At 42.4% G+C, this 17,509-nt stretch overlaps 1 protein-coding gene across 2 annotated transcripts; it reads right to left on the bottom strand.

The window, feature by feature from the left end:
• Window positions 1-4,910: 4,910 nt before the first annotated feature.
• LOC139160074 (zinc finger protein 84-like) lies at window positions 4,911-16,448 on the bottom strand. 2 transcript variants are annotated; one of them, XM_070737604.1, is made up of 2 exons: window positions 16,388-16,448; window positions 4,911-10,545 (listed from the first exon to the last, which is right to left on the bottom strand). In XM_070737604.1, the coding sequence occupies exon 2, from the start codon at window positions 9,230-9,232 to the stop codon at window positions 7,748-7,750; it is 1,485 nt and encodes a 494-aa protein (XP_070593705.1). In that variant the 5' UTR covers window positions 9,233-10,545; window positions 16,388-16,448; the 3' UTR covers window positions 4,911-7,747. The 2 variants fall into 2 exon arrangements, with proteins under 2 accessions (XP_070593705.1, XP_070593704.1); XM_070737603.1 differs by lacking the exon at window positions 16,388-16,448 and adding an exon at window positions 15,870-15,979.
• Window positions 16,449-17,509: the final 1,061 nt, after the last annotated feature.

The raw sequence follows: 17,509 nt of genomic DNA, 5'->3' as shown, positions 1-17,509 counted from the left end.
TTAAATGTGTGTCAGTTGGGAAAAGCCCGCGTTAAAAAGAGTATAAAAGGGCAACGGGTTAGCCGTTGCCCTCATTCCGGCAAACCTACCGTTCCAGTGTTCCTGTATTACCTCTTGCCATGAATAAACCAGTTTGATTTAAGCTACCGGAGTCCTGACTCTTCAGTTATGACCTATAAAGCCCTTCATGGCACTGGACCAGAATATCTGCGAGACTGCCTTCTGCCGCACGAATCCCAGTGGCCGGTTAGGTCCCACAGAGTTGGCCTTCTCAGGGTCCCGTCAACTAAACAATGTCAGCTGGCGGGACCCAGGGGAAGAACCTTCTCTGTGGTGGCCCAAACCCTCTGGAACCAGCTCCCCCCAGAGATTAGGATTGCCCCCACCCTGCTTGCCTTTCGTAAACTCCTTAAAACCCACCTCTGCCATCAGGCATGGGGGAACTGAGATCTCTCCCCTTGCCTATGTAGTTTTATATATGGTATGTTGTCTGTATGATTTTTAAACAATGGGTTTTTTAGACTTTTAATGTTAGATTTATTATTATAGACTTTTAATATTAGATTTGTCATCGTATACTGTTTTTATCACTGTTGTGAGCCGCCCTGAGTCTGCGGAGAGGGGTGGCATATAAATCTAATAAATAAATAACTGCTACTTGCTTTTCTGGATGCTCTTCATAGTATTCAAAAATATTTAAAATTAATCTCATATTTCTCCTAATTTGTCTCATTGGCAGAAATCCACTTTGATCTGAATGTATAATTTTGTTTAATTTTTTTTGTTCTTACTGCCATTATATTCATAAAAATTTTTGTGTAGTATCTGTTCTTATCAGTTTAATAATAGATAAAATTTATGATAGCCAAAAAGCAAAAATAATAATAAATGGGGAACTAACCGATAATATTGAAATTAGGAAAGAGATAAGTATGTCTTCTCTCAATGCTTTTATTTATTTTAATGTTAGAAGACCTACAAATTGAGATAAGAGAAAACCCAAATACTAGAGGTTTAAAAATAAAAGATGAAGAATATAAATTACAAGCATTTGCCGATGACCTAGCTTTTATTTTGGAAGAACCTTTGAAATGTAGAACAAATTTGATTGAAACAATTGAAGAATACAAAAAAGTGGCAGGATTGAAAATAAATAAAAATAAAACCAAAATAATCATTATGAATTTTGACCAAAAAGCAAAATCAGAATTAGAACAGATAACAAACATGAAAATAGTCAAAAAGACAAAATATTTAGGGATTTGGTTGACTGCAAAATATTCTGGCGGGACCCAGGGGAAGAGCCTTCTCTGTGGCGGCCCCGACCCTCTGGAACCAACTCCCCCCGGATATCAGAGTTGCCCCCACCCTCCTTGCCTTTCGTAAGCTCCTCATAACCCACCTCTGTTGTCAGGCATGGGGGAATTGAAATTTTCTCTTCCCCCTAGGCTTATAGAATTTATACATGATATGTTTGTATGTATGATTGGTTCTTTAAATTGGGTTTTTTTAGATTATTTTTAGTATTAGATTTGTTTACATTGTCTTTTTATTGTTGTTAGCCGCCCCGAGTCTGCGGAGAGGGGCGGCATACAAATCTGATTAATAAATAAATAAATTCTTCAATAAGAGAAGACAACTATAATAAATTTGTGACAACAATTTACAACAAGGATTTAGAAGATTGGAGCAAATTACAAATTTATTTAATGGGTTGAATCACAACCATTAAATTGAATATATTACCAAAAATTCTATTTTTATTTCAAATAGCTCCAATAAATTTGGATAAATATTTTTTCATAATTTAAATAAATTAATGTCTAAATTAAACCAAAGAAATCAAGAATAAAATTAAAACTACAAGAATTTAAGGAGAGAGGGGGATTAGCCTTACCAAATTGGGGACTTTACAATGAAGCAACAATATTGACATAGTTAAAGGGTTGGATACTCTTAGAAAATAAAAGAATGTTAACACTTAAAGGACATGATCTAAAGTAGAATGGTGTACTATAATTTGGGACGGTAAATACAAAATCATAAATATTTCCAAAATCATTTCATAAGGAAAGCCCTTTTACGACATTGATAAAAATTAAACATAAAGGTTATACTAAAATCCCACCCTGGCTATCAACAATAGAAATGATTTAAAAAACCCAACAATGATGAATTTAGCAAGGATAACAAAATATAAAGATTTATTATTTATTAAAAATAGAGATTAATTAGTGGACCAGGGGAATGCTATTTGGAACCCTGACAGTTGTAGCTTGAGAATAAAAGGCATTGTGGTTTTGCGTATAGGGTTCTTGTATTTATTAACAACTCTTGCTGTGATCTTGTCTTCTTGTAGGTGCCTACTTGTTACCCAGGTGGTGGTAGCACCAAGATGCTGACAAATTTGTTGCAACTGTCTTGGTGTTGGAGAAGTGAAAAAGAAATTATATGGTGGATGTAAGAAACAGACAAAAAAAACCCACCCCCAAAATATGACCCTTTGTCCTGGTAAAAACCTAAAGGAGGGTTGTGTTGAAATCATTGTGTTGAAAAATATACTTTGTACCTATTTGTAGTTAACCTTAATAAACAGAATATGCTTGTCACTAAGGGAGTATGGCTGATGGAGGATATAATAATAATAATAATAATAATAATAATAATAATAATAATAATAATTTATTAGATTTGTATGCAGCCCCTCTCCAGGGACTTGGAGTGGCTCACAACAAGCAATACATAGTATACAAATCCAATATTAAAAACAAATTTAAAAACCCTTATAAAAAATAATCATACAACCCAAACCAGCCATACATAAACCAGAACAGCTAAGGGTATATCAATTTCCCCATGCCTGGTGACATACGTGGGTTTTTGGAGTTGGGGGCGGGGAGCGACAAGGTTTTTCTTCATTTGAAAAATCATGCGCTCCCTATTCCACTTTGCCCCCACCAGTTCAGGGAAAGATGGCGGCACCCATCAAGCGCTTCTGCCCTTTCCCTGAGTAATTGAGGCTCGGCCTGCGCTGGGATGGAAGGGGGGAGGCGGCGGCAGCAGTTCTGCGGGGCTTTGAGCTCACGTCTCTCCCCCCTCTTGCCCCCCTTTTCTCTCTCCCCCCTCTTCCTAACTGTTAACGGTGGCCGGCTCTGTCTTGATGCAGGCTGCCGCCGTCTTGTACTGGGATTGGGTGGCGGAGGGGAACCAGCGCGATGGCGGAAGAGGAGGTGAAGCTTGTGCTTTGGCCACACCTGGGCCAAGGTGGGCCCTTCACCTCCGGCTCCAGGGGGCAGCCCCAGTGCGGTAGCGGGAGAGGATGCAAAGCCGGCTGCCTGGAGAAATGGCGCATTTGAAAAGTGGCGCGTTTGAAAAGCAGCACATTTTTCAAATGCGCCGCTTCCCCAGGCAGCCGGCTTCACCTCCTCCTCTCCCGCTGCCATGCTGGGGCTGCCCCCTGGAGCCGGGGGGGGGGATGGGTCACTCACCCCCAGTGTGGCTGAAGCACGAGCTTCGCCTACTCTTCCGCCGCCACGCTGGGGGCTGCCCGCCGCCGCTTGGGTCCCCTCCACCACCCAATCCCAGTACAAGATGGCGGCAGCCCGCATCAAGACGGAGCCGGCCACCATTAAACAGGGACGAAGAGGGGGGAGAAGGAGGGGGGAGAGAGAGAAAGAAAGAGAGAGAGAGAAGAGAGGAAGGAAGAGAGAGAGAAATGAGAGCAAAAGGGGAAGAAAAAAAGAAATTAGAAAATGATTGAGGCAGAGAATTAGAGGAAAGAGAGAGAAACAAAAGAGAGAGAGAAGTGACTCTTGATTTAAAGCATATGGTAAAAAGCACTCAAATAATAAGAGAAACAGTGTTCATATTTTCATATGTGGTGGACCTGCAGACAAGTTAAAGAAATTTGGCACAAACTCCAAAAGTGGATAAAAGAAATAATTAAGATTGAATTAGAAATGAAACCAGAAATATTTTTGCTTGCTTGGTATTACTGTATTGAAAACCAGATGAATAAGGAACACTACTATTTGATACAACATTTAATAACATCAACGAGAATAGCCATAGCACAATTTTGGAAAAATGAAAATATGCCAAATGAACGGAATTTAATAAAAAAAAATGTTAGACTGTGCTGAAGCAGATAAACTAACAATGGAACTAAAAGAAAAAGAAAAAACGAAATATTACCAAATAGGGGAAGATTTTTACACCTGGTTAAATAAAAAAACACCTTTTCACAGTGCTGCGAGATAAAGAAAAATGACAAAGAACAACTTTTATATAATCAATACAGTTTTTGTTCTGTCTATTTGATAGAACCTACATTATAAGAACTTAATTATAATAATACATAACTCAAACCACTGGTCTTAACACCACCAAGAATAAAAAAGGACGCTGCCAACAGTTCCTACCATAGGAGGAAAGAAGAAACATATCTCTTGCTTGTCTTTCATATTTTATGTATATGTACTGTTTGTTGTCATTGTCTCATTGTATATATGTAAATAAAAAATATTTTTTTAAAAATGAGAAAATGATTGAGGCAGAGAATTAGAGGAAAGAGAGAGAAACAAAAGAGAGAGAGAAGTGACTCTTGATTTAAAGCATATGGTAAAAAGCACTCAATAAGAGAGGAAAAAAACCCAAGCCCTCAACTGTTTTTGGAAATGGTTCAAGACTTCACACAAACACACACACAAGGGAGGAAGAGACAGGGATGGAAAAAGAGACGAGAGAGGGAAGGAATGAGAGAAAAAGGGAGGAAGAGCGAGAAATGAGAGAGAAAAGGGGGACAGATAGGAGAGGTACCCAGAATTTTTCCTATTTTATTCATTCATTCATTCATTCATTCATTCATTCATTCATTCATTCATTCATTCTTTTTCTATGCCGCCTGTTCTGTCTGGGTCCCTCCAGCAAACACCAACCCAAAAAGAGAAGCCAGACACACTGGTAAAAATCAAAGGCAGTTTATAGAATTCAAAGCAAACACAGGTAACAGAAAATGTCCTTACAAACAGGAACACGCTGAAACTTCAAAGATGTTTCACGAAGGCCATGAAGTAAAACAGGATTCTTGCTGTCAAAAACAACGCTGGAGATAACAAACATACGCCTCCCCCAAGTCTTCCAGTCTTCTAGGCCACAAGCCAAGATCAGAGACACTGAGAAGCAAAGCAGGGTCACAGAACTTTCCAGTTGATAACGCTCCACATGGCTAAACGGGCTTGCCTGCCTTTTAAACCCTGCTGAGGAGAACCACACGCAAACCCAGCTGTTGCCAATTCAGTGATGCCAATACCTTTCTAATTGGTCCCGTCTCTGAGCTGCACGTCTCTGTCTCATGTCAATTATAGCCTGTGCTTCCTCATCCAATGAAGCCAGGCTACTGGCTGGGGAGAGGCCCCCCCCTGGGGCTCTCAGGCTGCTCCCCCTCATCCTCTTCCTGACTTTCCTCTCCCCCGTCTGCCTGGTCCTCCCCTTCCTGTTCACTGTCCTCCTCCTCCGGGCCTGGATCCAGCAGAGACGCAGCCAGTCCCTGAGGAGCCTCAGGCTGAATCACAACACCGCCCAGTCCCAAAGTGACTGCCGCACAGACACTATGCGTTTCCGTCCACACCGGAAAAAAATTAGAGGGAACATTGCCCACTGGGGTAGATTCTGAACATTGCTTCACAATGCATGATTATGCACTACAGTATAGCCCTGTCAAAGATTAGAAACATAGAAGTCTGACAGCAGAAAAAGACCTCATGGTCCATCTAGTCTGCCCTTATACTATTTTCTGTATTTTATCTTAGGATGGATATATGTTTATCCCAAGCATGTTTAAATTCAGTAACTGTGGATTTACCTACCATGTCTGCTGGAAGTTTGTTCCAAGGATCTACTACTCTTTCAGTAAAATAATATTTTCTCATATTGCTTTTGATCTTTCCCCCAACTAACTTCAGATTGTGTCCCCTTGTCCTTGTGTTCACTTTCCTATTAAAAACACTTCCCTCCTGGACCTTATTTAACCCTTTGACATATTTAAATATTTCAATCATGTCCGCCATTTTCCTTCTGTCCTCCAGACTATACAGATTGAGTTCATTAAGTCTTTCCTGATACGTTTTATGCTTAAGACCTTCCACCATTCTTGTAGCCCGTCTTTGGACCCGTTCAATTTTGTCAATATCTTTTTGTAGGTGAGGTCTCCAGAACTGAACAGAGTGTTCCAAATGTGGTCTCACCAGCGCTCTATATAAGGAGATCATAATCTCCCTTCAGGGGCTTTGGTAATTTTAAGGGTTTTTGTTTAGCTTGTAACCATAATGAGACAAGACAGCTATTCAAAAAGAAGAAGACATCAAACATAAGCATACTTTTATGAATATTAAATATGTTAATGTTTTAAAATGTAGAAACTTTCAAAGATGTTTAAATTTTAATCTACTTGGAGTTGGAGGCTCAAACTCCTTGCCCCTGACTTGGTCCTGGTTGTGGGTGCCCTTTTGCAGAGGGATCATATGCAAAGTGACCCAAAAGAAACATAGAAAAATAGAAGACTGACGGCAGAAAAAGACCTCATGGTCCATCTAGTCTGTCCTTATACTATTTCCTGTATTTTATCTTACAATGGATATATGTTTATCCCAGGCATGTTTAAATTCAGTTACCAACCATGTCTGCTGGAAGTTTGTTCCAAGGATCTACTACTCTTTCAGTAAAATAATATTTTCTCATGTTGCTTTTGATCTTTCCCCCAACTAACTTCAGATTGTGTCCCCTTATTCTTGTGTTCATTTTCCTATTAAAAACACTTCCCTCCTGAACCTTATTTAACCCTTTAACATATTTAAATGTTTTGATCATGTCCCCCCTTTTCCTTCTGTCCTCCAGACTATACAGATTGAATTCATTAAGTCTTTCCTGATACGTTTTATGCTTAAGACCTTCCACCATTCTTGTAGCCCGTCTTTGGACCCGTTCAATTTTGTCAATATCTTTTTGTAGGTGAACACAGTACTCCAAATGTGGTCTCACCAGCACTCTATATAAGGGGATCACAATCTCCCTCTTCCTGCTTGTTATACCTCTAGCTATGCAGCCAAGCATCCTACTTGCTTTTCCTACCGCCCGACCACACTACTCACCCATTTTGAGACTGTCAGAAATCACTACCCCTAAATCCTTCTCTTCTGAAGTTTTTGCTAACACAGAACTGCCAATGCAATACTCAGATTGAGGATTCCTTTTCCCCAAGTGCATTATTTTACATTTGGAAACATTAAACTGCAGTTTCCATTGCTTTGACCATTTATCTAGTAAAGCTAAATCATTTACCATATTACAGATGCCTCCAGGAATATCAACCCTATTGCACACTTTCGAGTATATATATATTTAATCAATCCTCTGTGTTAGTGAAATGATTAAACCTGCAATTCTTTGGTTTCTTATAAACTAAACAAAATCGGGATGATTCATTTCCAGAGCTAATCATTGGCTCCAATTATTGTTCTTTCCTGTGTGAAACTTCTGGTGTGTCAGCGGGTATGAATATGACTGAAATTTTTGGCAGAATGGGGACAATCAAAGGGTTTCTCTACTGTTGAATCCTCTAGTGTGTTACCAGTGGGAATTCTAACATTTCCCACAGTCAGGACATTCAAATGGTTTCTCTCCTGTGTGAATTATCTGGTGTGTCACTATGTGAGAATTCTGACTGTAACATTTCCCAGAGTCAGGACATTCAAAGGGTTTCCCTCCTGTGAGTCCTCTGGTGTGTCACCAGGTGGGAACTCTGACTGTAACATTTCCCACAGATAGGACATTTAAAGGGTTTCTCTCCTGTGTGCGTCCTCTGATGTGTCAACAGGCTGGAATTATTACTAAAGCTTTTCCCACAGATAGGACATTCAAAAGGTTTCTCTCCTGTGTGAATCCTCCGGTGTCTCACCAGGCTGGAATTATCCCTAAAGCTTTTCCCACAGATAGGACATTCAAAGGGTTTCTCTCCTGTGTGAGCCCTCTGGTGTGTCACTAGGCTGGAATTCTGACGGAAAGATTTCCCACAGTCAGGACATTCAAAGGGTTTCTCTCCTGTGTGAGTCCTACGGTGTCTCACCAGGCTGGAATTATCACTAAAGCTTTTCTCACAGCAAGGGCATTCAAAGGGTTTCTCTCCTGTGTGAATCCTCTGGTGTGTCAGCATGTGGGAATTCTGACTGAAACATTTGCCACAGTAAGGACATTCGAAGGGTTTCTCTCCTAAGTGAGTCCTCTTGTGTACCAACAGTTTGAAATTTTCACTAAAACATTTCCCACAGTCAAGACATTTAAAGGGTTTCTCTCCTGTGTGAATCCTCTGATGCGTCAGCAGGTGGGAATTCTGACTGAAACATTTCCCACAGTCAGGACATTCAAAGGGTTTCTCTCCTGTGTGAATCCTCTGGTGTGTCAGCAGGTGGGAATTCTGACTGAAACCTTTCCCACAGTCAGGACATTCAAAGGGTTTATTTCCTGTGTGAGTCCTCTGGTGTGTCACCAGGTGGGAACTCTGATTGTAACATTTCCAACAGTCAGGGCATTTAAAGGGTTTCTCCCCTGTATGAGTCCTCTGGTGTGTCAACAGGTTGGAATTTTCACTAAAGCTTTTCCCACAAATAGGACATTCAAAGGGTTTCTCCCCTGTGTGAATCCTCTGGTGTTTCAGCAGGTAGGAATTCTGACTGTAACATTTCCCACAGTCAGGACATTTATATGGTTTCTCTCCTGTGTGAGTCCTCTGGTGTGTCAACAGATGGGAATTCAGACTGTAACATTTCGCACAGCCAAAACATTTAAAGGGTTTCTCTCCCGTGTGAGTCTTCTTGTGTCTCAGCAGGTGGGAATTCTGACTGAAACTTTTGCCACACTCTGGACACAAAAACTGCTTTCCTCCTGTGTGAGTCCTCTGGTGCGTTACCAGATTGGAATTCTGACTGTAACATTTCCAACAGTCAAGACATTTAAAGGGTTTCTCTCCTGTGTGAGTCCTCTGGTGTGTCAACAGGCTGGAATTTTTACTAAAGCTTTTCCCGCAGATAGGACATTCAAAGGGTTTCTCTCCTGTGTGAATCCCCTGGTGTGTCACTAGGCTGGAATTATTCACCATGTGGGAATGCTGAGTGAAACTTTTCCCACAGTCAGGATATTCAAAGGGATTCTCTCCTGTGTGAGTGCCCTGGTGTGTCATGAGGGTGCAATTCCAACTGAAAGTTTTCTGACACTCAGGAAATTCAATACATTTCTCTCCTATGAGTCTTCTCCTTTATCCTCCTGTGTGAATCCTCTGGTGTGTCCGCCAGGTGGTAATTGTAACTGAAACTTTTGCCACACTCTGGACACTCGTACAATTTCTCTCCTGTGTAAGTTCTCTGGTGTTTCACCAGGCGGAATATATGACTGAAACTTCTCGCACAAGGAGTATATTGAATGGGTTATTCTCCTTTATAGTTCCTCTCATCACACAGTTTCTCCCTGAGATCAATCTACTGATGCATCACCAGAGTGAAATTGTGATTGAAATTTTTTTTCCACAATCAGGACATTCAAAGGTTTTCACTTTTCTGTGAGTCCTCTGGTTCTTCACCACGATGGAATTCTAACTGAAACATTCCCCCCAGAAATGATATTCAAATGGTTTAATCCCTGTGTGTCCGTCCGTTAGTGTCTCAGGACCTGGGAATTTCTAACGAAACTTTCACACAATCTGTACAGTCCTACGATTTCTCCCTCCTGTGGCTTATCTGATATAACACCATGTTGCCATGGTAACTAAAGCATTTAGCACATTGGAGGCACTTTTGTGGCTTCCCTCTTGTTTGGAAGTGCTTCCATAAAACAAAAGAGAGTTGTTGCGCGTAAAGTTTTTTGCCCCATTCAGCTAATTTGTAAGGCTTGTCTCCTTTCTGGCTCCTCTAGTACACAATCAGATGTTATTTGCAATGTGTACTTTCCCCACAATTGGCAAATCTATGGAGCTTTTCCACAGCTGATAATCTTGAGGAGGTCAAAAATAAGGGCAATGCCTTGTTTATGTTCTGTCTGATGGATCAATTATTATTAGAAAGCAAACCCACACATGCTTAAAACATTGATCGAAGCAAAGGAATATTATTTTACAATGTCTTGCAAGAAATAATTCAAGTCTAAAGCATATTCATGTTGACAGTGTCCATCTACAGTGCATAGATAAGACTCCAGGAAGCACGGCAGCTAAAGGCATAAATGCATAAATCTTCACTAATTAGTTGATTAGTCTTTTGTTAAATGAAAAACAATCTCCCTTGATTTTTCATGTAATGTATCCTTGATTTGTGCATAATCTACATATTCTTTCTTGATTTTCTCTCTTTTGTCTAACAGCTGCTGGAGGAGGAGCAGAATTGCATGGTTTTCTGAAGGAAATGGAAAATATTTTGATTTCTGGCTTGATTTTCTTCCCTTTTCCACATTGCTTGTTATTTTCAGTTATTTCCCAACTGCTCTTATTGCAATCCTCTTTGTCTGTAAAATTGAAAGAAAAGTGTAACTTTAATTGTTGATAAAATGGTTAGGGGGTGTAAAAGAGGGGGGGAAGTATATATTAGAATGAAAAAACATGCTCTTGTACCATGGCGTTTCCCCGAAAATAAGACCTTGTCTTATATTTTTTTTGAACCCTAAAATAAGTACTTGACCTTATTGTCAGGCACTCAAAATCCCAATTGGGTTTATTATCAGGGGATGTCTTATTTTGGGGAAAACAGGGTAGAATAATCACTTACATTATTGGTGATTCAAATGACACATGAAGTATATTACTGAATGACACATGAAGTACTACTGAGATCCACGTTCAAATACCTAGTTAATCAAATTCAGTTGTTTATTTGAGTCAATGACAAATTCTTTGCAATGCGAAATGTTATCATCAAATATATCTTGAAATGCTGTGGATAGGTTATATCAGGGGTCGGGAACCTATGGCTCGCGAGCCAGATATGGCTCTTTTGATGGCCGTATCTGGCTCGCAGACAGGGCTCCTAGCACTGAGCTCCCGCTCGCAGCTGTCCCCTGGCTCCTGCTCGATGCCACGGTTTTCGGCGCTGTCCTGCTGGGCCCCAAAGACGGAAGGCAGGAAGAAGGAGAGCTCCATTCTTCTCGCCTTTTTCCCGCCTTCCGTCTTTGGGGCACAGCAGGACAGCGCCGAAAACCGCGGCATCGAGCAGAAGCCGGGGGACAGCTGCGAGCGGGAGCCCCAGGAGGGAAGTACCAGCAGCGCCCCGCCCAGCTGAAGCTTCACTGGCGTCGGCGGCAAATGTCCTTTGTGGCCCGGTGGGAGGGGGGGGCTGCAGCGGCCGCAGGCAGTCGCAGGGAGATGGCGGCGGTGAGAGGGAGCTCCAGCTGGGCTGGGGGTTCGGGGGGGCCATGAACGCCGCCCGGAGCCAATGGCTTCTTTTGGGCTTACTTGAATTCCTGCTGCTGGTAAGCGCGCGCGGGTGGCCGGGTGGGAAGGGCGAGGCGCGAGGGGGAGGCAAGTGGAGAAGCGGAGAGAGAGAGAAGTGGACCAAAAGAAAGAAAAGGGAAAGAGAGGGAGGGAAAGAGAAATGGAGAGGAAGGAAGGAGGGAGGGAGGGGAGGGAGGGAGAGAAGGAAGGAAGAGAAAGGAGGGTAGAAAGAGAGGGGGAGAGAGAGGAGAGAGAAAGGAAGAGGAGAGATAGAAAGGAAGAGAGAGAAAGAAAGAGGGATAGAAAGAGAGAGTGAGAGATGCTCAGTGAGCCTTTCTTTGAAGTTGCCTTTCTTTCTTTCTTTCTTTCTTTCTTTCTTTCTCTCTTTCTCTTTCTCTCTTGCTCTCTTGCTCTTTCATTCTTTTTTCTTTCTCTTTCTTTCTTTCTTTCTCTTTCTTTCTCTCCTTCCTTCCCTCCTTCCATTTCTTTCATTCCCCCTCTCTATTTTTATTTCTCTTTCATTCTTTCTTTCTCTCTTTCTTGCTTTCTTTCTTGCTCTTTTTCTTTCTCTCTTTTACCTTCCCTTCCTCTATTTCTTCTTTTCTTTCTCCTTCCTACCTTCTTCCCTCCCTCCCTTCCTTCAGTCCTTCCTCTCTTACTCTCCCCTTTCATAAGTTTCCTTGCTTCCTTCCTCTGTTCCTGTCCCTTCCCCCTTTCTTTCTTTCTTTCTTTCTTTCTTTCCTTCCTTCCCTCCCTCCATTTCTTGCTTTCCTTCTCCTTCCTCCCTTGTTTCCTCCCTCATTCCCTTCTTTCACTCCTTCTTCTCTTACTCTCCCCTTTCACACCTTTCCTTGCTTTCTTTGCACCCTTCCTCTGTTCCTGTCCCTTCCCTCTTTCCTTCCTTCCTTCCCACCCTCCGTCCATTCATTCACCCATTCCTCTCTTGATCGCCCCTTTTACCATTCCTTCCTTCCTTCCTTCCGATGTGGGCCTGGGCCAGCAGAGTAGTTTGCTTTTGCACCCCGTCTCGAGCTCCCTTGGTGCCAACCCGGCCCTCCCCACTTCAGAGAGAAGGGGGAGAAAGAGAGAGAGAGAAAGAGAAAGAGAAAGAGAGAGATAAAAAGAGAAAGATAGAGGGAGGGAGAGAAAGAGATAGAAAGAGACAAAGAGAGGGGGAGAGAAAGAGAGAGAGAAAGAAAGAGAGAAAGGGAGATACGTACGGCTCTCGCGGAATTATATTTCAAAATATGTGGCGTTTACGGCTCTCTTAGCCAAAAAGGTTCCTGACCCCTGGGTTATATAATTGCAGATACAGTGATACCTTGTCTTACAAACTTAATTGGTTCCGGGACGAGGTTCTTAAGGTGAAAAGTTTGTAAGACGAAACAATGTTTCCCATAGGAATCAATGGAAAATCGATTAATGCGTGCAAGCCCAAAATTCACCCCTTTTGCCAGCCGAAGCGCCCGCTTTTGTGCTGCTGGGATTTCCCTGAGGCTCCCCTCCATGGGAAACGCCACCTCTGGACTTCTGTGTTTTTGCGATGCTGCAGTGGAATCCCAGCATCACAAAAATGGGTGCTTCGCTGGCAACGGAAGTCCGGAGGTGGGGTTTCCCAGCGAAGGGAGCATCAGTAAAATCGCAGCATCGCAAAAACACTGAAGTCCTCGAAACCCCACCTCCGGACCTCTGTGTTTTTGAGATGCTGCGATTTCACTGGGGCTCCCCTCGCTGGGAAACCCCACCTCTGGACTTCCGTTGCCAGCGAGGCGCCCCTTTTTGCACCGCTGGGATTTCCCTGCTGGGATTCCCCTGCAGCATCACAAAAACACGGAAGTCCGGAGATGGGGTTTCCCATGGAGGGGAGCCTCAGGGGAGTCCCAGCAGTGCAAAAATGGGTGCTTTGCTGGCAGCGGAAGTCCGGAGATGGGGCATCCCAGCGGCGGTGGTGGGTTTGTAAGGTGAAAATAGTTTGTAAGAAGAGGCAAAAAAATCTTAAGCGCCGGGTTTGTATCTCGAAAAGTTTGTATGACGAGGCATTTGTAAGACGAGGTATCACTGTATATGCATAGAGAGAAATACCCATCACATGTATACATGGAGAATATACATGCCTGACACAATCACTGCTGACATGTGGCCATGGAACAACTGCTAGGATTATTAAAAATTTTGTGAATCGGGTGCACCTCTCCTTCTACTGTGTCATAGTAAATTTGAGAGCTCAGGAAAGGCGTGTTAAGTGACCCAAGATGCCAAAAGGTCCTCAATGGCTATTTTTTAATGGTACTGGATTTAGCACAATTGAACCTGGTTAATACAGTGATACCTTGTCTTACGAACTTAATTGGTTCCAGGAGGAGGTTTGTAAGGTGAAAAGTTCGTAAGACGAAACAATGTTTCCCTTGGGAATCAATGGAAAACCGATTAATGCGTGCAAGCCCAAAATTTACTCCTTTTTCAAGCCAAAAATGGGCGCTCTGCTGGCAATGGAAATCCGCAGGTGGGGTCTCCCAGCGAGGGAAGCCTCAGCGAAATCGCACCATCGCAAAAACACAGAAGTCCGGAGGTGGGGTTTCGAGGGCTTTGTGTTTTTGCAATGGTGTTTTGGTCTGCAGGGTTCTGAGATCTGTCTGGTAGGCTCAGTCTGGAAACAGCAAAGGATCAGCCTGCAGTGCGTTTGCTGGCAAAAACAGAGCTCAGGGAGAGCTGCATTTGGCCCTCCTAGATTCCATTTTCAGCCGTGATGGCCTCTTGCAACGCTCTGCCAAAGAAAACAGAGCTCAGGGAAGCTACATGTAGTCCAACCAGGCTCTATTTTCATTGGCAGACGGCTGCAGCAGCCTGTTGCCGCTGAAAATGGAACCCAGGCAGCCCTCAAACCCCCCCCCCCCCCACAAGCTCTAGTTTTGGTGGCAGAGCACTGCATGAGGCTGTCATGGCCAAAAACACAGCTTCAATGAGTGTCATTCAACTGGCCACACCCACCGTAGCCACACCTCCCCAGCTCAGCGATGGCAAACACAACCCTGATGCTGCCCTCAATGAAATTAAATTTGACATTCCTGCCTTAGTTCCAGGTTGCTTCTCTCCTTGATTACTTTCCATCCATTGTTCCTTACCTTGCTTTCTGGGGCTTTAGAAAACAAGTTCACCTCCTCCTCCTTATGGCAACCTTTCAAATATTAGAATACCCCTAGTCCTTCTTTTCTTCATGTCACCTCTAGTCCTTCTTTTCTCTAGACTAAGTAAACCAAATCCTGCAACCATTCTTGGGTCGGGACATGGCCTGGCAATGGCTGGCTGGATCCTTAGGGAAGGAGAGTAGCCACATGGAAAGACCCTCCGTAAGCAAGCAGCACCCGCCCTCCGCATGTGCCTTTGCTGCACTTTGGCACTCGGTGGAAAGAGAGAGAGAGAGAGAGAATGGGTAGGTGTAGCTGGGGGTGTGTGTCATGTGACTCCATGGGAATAACATTACGTTGGACACACCCACCCAGGTTTTGTGGCTCTGGGTGTTTTGTTTTCTCAGGGAAATAGGTCCAAATGGCTCTTTTGAGTTTTTAAGGTTGCTGACCTCTGTTCTAGATGATTATATTATTTTACTATTATAATACAGGGATCGTGTTAGCTTAATTGGTCCGTAGATTCCTGGGTCTCTTTTCTTCCCTTTTTTGAAGATGGGAACTACATCGACTCTTTTCCAATCCTGTTCTAGATGTTTATATTATTTTACTATTATAATACAGGGATCAATGTTAGGTTAATTGGTCCGTAGATTCCTGGGGCTCTTTTCTCCCCTTTTTTTGAAGATGGGAACTACATCAGTTCTTTTCCAATCCTGTTCTAGATGATTATATTATTTTACTATTATAATACAGGGATCAGTGTTAGCTTAATTGGTCCATAGATTCCTGGGTCTCCCCTTTTTTGAAGATGGGAACTACATGCGCTCTTTTCGAATCCTATGTTCCAGGTTTTTCTGAAAAATATGGTACAATGGTTCAGAGATAATATCTGCCACTTCCTTCTGAATCCTCGTGTTCTGAGAATCAGATCCTGGTGATTCATATTCACCAAACCCATCTAATTTGAGATGACATGAAGCTGGCAGGAATACCCAACACCCCAGAAGATAGGGTCAAGATACAGGGGAGTCTCAATAGCCATAGAATCAACCTTCACTTGAAACACTTTTTAAATCTTCCCACCAGCAGAAAATCGCAGCCACCAGTTTCACAGTGTGCAGCACCAGTGGGCTTAAATTTGGGCAGGGGAGGAACCTCCACCACCAGCAGCAGCAGCTAACACGCTTCAGTTGCTTCTCTGCTTCCAGGCCGTGGAGGAAAAACAAACAGCCCGACTTGCTCCCGGACTCTACTCCCATCTGCCCTCCACTCACCTTCCAACCGCAGCTTCGATCCTCGGAAGAGCAGAAAAGCCGCTCTGCACCGCACCTTCCTCCAAGGAGTCTTCCGGAAGAGGAAGTTCCGTTGTCCCAAAGGTGCTTTGTCAAACGGCAACTGGAATTTCTCCTACTGTTCCCTCTAGCTCCAACCTTTCTAGCAATACAGTACTCGATGGTTTTAACTCCTTTAAGCTCCACAGAGCCATAGGTATCCGCTTTCCAGGCACCGGTTTCCTGTTTGAACCACCACATCCAGATAGGGGGCAAAACAACGTGCTTCATCAGTTTCTACCTAAGGTGTTTGCAACGTTTCCACTGATTAAATGGTATCACGTCTTCTAGCATTCGAGCTTTGCAAGTTAGCCTATACATATACTGAATAATCTTCCTTCCTTCTTCCTTCCTTTTTTTCTTTCTGTAGTATGTATGTATGTATGTATGCATGCATGCATGCATGCATGTATTTACTTACTTACTTACTTACTTACTTACTTACTTACTTACTTACTTACTTGTTGAAAGGGACCCCTGCAGGTCGTCAAGTCCAACCCACTGCTCAAGCAGGAAATCCTTTTAAAAAAAATTTTTTTTTATTAATTTGCATTAGACAAACATGACACACATAACATATAACACATAGTGGAGCTACAGTCGCTCCGCTCAAGATAGAAGTACTGTAATCTTTATATTAAAAAAGGGGAAAAGGGAAAAATTTTATCGTTATTTAACAACATCTAAAAAGTGTGTAAAAGTATTAATTATAACATAGTAAGTAAAGGAAAAAACATCTAAAAATTTATAAAACATATATAGAAATTCTTAAATTATGACTTAGATCAAACTAGAATAAAGAGAAGAAAAAAGGAATTTACATTTATATTGTAAATAATCACCATCTAATACAATAAGACTACTAGTTTCAGATATATTTAAAGTAGTATAACAACAAGGTTATCCCTTTTTCTTTATTTCCCACCAATATATCATAGAATTCTGATTTTTCTTGATTGTTTAAGCAGGAAATCCTACACCTCCCCAGCCAGATGGCAGTCCACTCTCCTCTTGAAAATGTCCAGAGTTGGGGCATTCACAACCTTCACTGGCAGACCGTTCCACTAGTTGATCGTTCTGACCAATGTGATGCTTATATTACGAAGAGTATTTTATTTTTTATTTTATTCATTTGTCCAATACACAAATACATAGGAAGAAAAATAGACATGTGATAATATAGAAGAGGGTGAAAGTTAACTTAGAGGAAAGGATATATGAAAGGAAGAGAATATATAAGATAGGTGAAAGAAAGAAAAAACAATTGGACAGGGGACGAAAGGCACACCAGTGTACTTATGCACTTCCCTTACTGGCCTCTTAGGAACCTGGAGAGGTCAATTGTGGAGAGTCTAAGGGAGAAGTGTTGGGGGTTAGGGGTTGACACAATTGAGTCCGGTAATGAGTTCCATGCTTCGATAACTCGATTGTTGAAATCATATTTTTTACAGTCAAGTTTGGAGCGATTCGTATTAAGTTTGAATCTGTTGCGTGCTCTTGTGTTATTGCGGTTGAAGCTGAAGTAGTCATTGACTGCTAGGACGTTGCAGCATATGATCTTGTGGGTAATACTCAAATCGTGT

The sequence above is a fragment of the Erythrolamprus reginae genome, chromosome 2 (genome assembly GCF_031021105.1).
Source record: "Erythrolamprus reginae isolate rEryReg1 chromosome 2, rEryReg1.hap1, whole genome shotgun sequence".
NCBI classification, from domain to species: domain Eukaryota; kingdom Metazoa; phylum Chordata; class Lepidosauria; order Squamata; family Dipsadidae; genus Erythrolamprus; species Erythrolamprus reginae.
The sequence above is the reverse complement of the archived record's forward strand: the minus strand, read 5'-3'. Positions and strand labels throughout refer to the sequence as shown.